This window comes from Frankliniella occidentalis, unplaced genomic scaffold (genome assembly GCF_000697945.3).
Source record: "Frankliniella occidentalis isolate FOCC.00 unplaced genomic scaffold, Focc_3.1 Scaffold175, whole genome shotgun sequence".
NCBI lineage: Eukaryota > Metazoa > Arthropoda > Insecta > Thysanoptera > Thripidae > Frankliniella > Frankliniella occidentalis.
The window spans coordinates 518,221-519,641 of record NW_026267301.1 but is presented as its reverse complement, the minus strand read 5'-3'; the positions used below and the strand labels follow the sequence as shown (position 1 = coordinate 519,641).

Genomic DNA, 1,421 nt, shown 5'->3' with positions numbered 1-1,421 from the left:
GGCAAAAGACAGTTCTATAGGGAAAAAAGTCAGGAATCTCATGAACTCAACGCCGTGTGCGAGAAATGAACGCAGCCAGAGCCTATTGGTTTCCCAGGTCCAAAAGCGGGGTCCAGGGGCTATAAAGCTTCTTCTCCAGGGCGCCCTTCTCTCATGGCGGAAACGATGTCGAAACGATCGAATTGGCGTCGAAATGATATCGTTTTGACCGGTCAGTCCTCACAGTAGTCTTGTGTACACAGTGTAGTTCTGAGGGTAAATAAATGACAAAGAAAACATACCTCTCGCTCGACCCGAGGGTCTATGCCTGGATGACGAGCCAATCCCGTCTCCAAGGCGCTCGAGATCCTAAAACGCTACAAGAAGTTTGCCTAGAGCGGGCGGCAGCATACCAAAAAAGAACTACCCCTGCCCAGAACGCCCCTGTCTCGGACTCACCTCCGAACTCATCTGTTCTCCTATGGCGCACATGAATAGAAGCTGGGCGATCTGCATTGTGCCTAATGCCAGGCAGCAGTCCCCTTCGAACGAGTCAAGGGGAAGTGGATCCTCGTAGTCGCCCAGCACCCCGGCGAACGTGATGGTGAGCATCACCCCGGAGTACAGGAACACCACCCCGCTGAACAACGTGGCCGTGCCGGCGAACAGGTTGAAGCCTCCGTAGACCCAGTTGGTCGCGTGTACCGCGTCCTGGACGCTCTGGTAGCGCACCCTGAGCGCGCGCAGGCCGTCCAGAAAGACGTCGCCCTGCTCGCCCAGGAGCACGCGGGCCCGGCCCCGGCCGCAGTGCGTGGCGCAGGTCGGTGAGCAGGGCGCGCTGGGGGCAATAACAGATCCGGCCGCGGCCAGGCGCGACAGCGAGGCGGCGTGCTCGTGCACGCCGTCCGCGATGGTCGCCAAGAAGTCTACGTTGGCCGACACGACGTGCAGGAATGAGTCCTGCGCCGCACTGATGAGCACGTTTGGCAGCAGGTCGTTCAAAACATAGAACGCGACACTCCAGGTATCTGAGAAAAAGTGATGCTGCGCTGCGCAGGAGCGCGCATTAGACCGTGGCCCGCGTGCAGGGGGCTCCAAACCGGGCTAGTCAAGGGAACTACTGTCGTACGGCATAACTGAGGCAGTAAAAGGTGTTGAAGGCGAAGTTCGCTCCGAACCACGCGATGGCGGCATGCCTGCTCACGTACTTGTGCCGCGGACCCGGGAAGGAGTGCATGTAGAGCAACACCGCTCTGATGAGCAGGCTCACGTCGCGAGAATTGCGCACCAGGAACACCTGCAGCAGGAGTACCGGGTGTCCGGGAGAATACGCGGCAGCTCGATGGGTTGCCTATAGGCGCGGGTGTGCAGGCGCGGAGGGCGAGGGGGGAGCGGAAGAAGAGGTGGTGTGGGAGGCAGCCGGTTGCCCCCCGTTACCTCCC

General features: G+C 60.0%; 1 protein-coding gene across 1 annotated transcript in view; it reads right to left on the bottom strand.

Moving 5' to 3' along the window:
- LOC127750340 (uncharacterized) overlaps positions 1-1,273 on the bottom strand; it is a 3,990-nt gene extending 2,717 nt beyond the window's left edge. The window contains exons 1-3 of the mRNA XM_052271812.1: positions 1,109-1,273; positions 439-1,023; positions 282-356 (exon numbers count right to left, since the gene is read on the bottom strand). Coding sequence (XP_052127772.1) covers positions 282-356; positions 439-1,023; positions 1,109-1,216 — 768 coding nt within the window. The 5' untranslated portion in view covers positions 1,217-1,273. The remainder of the gene's footprint in view (positions 1-281; positions 357-438; positions 1,024-1,108) is intronic.
- Positions 1,274-1,421: the final 148 nt, after the last annotated feature.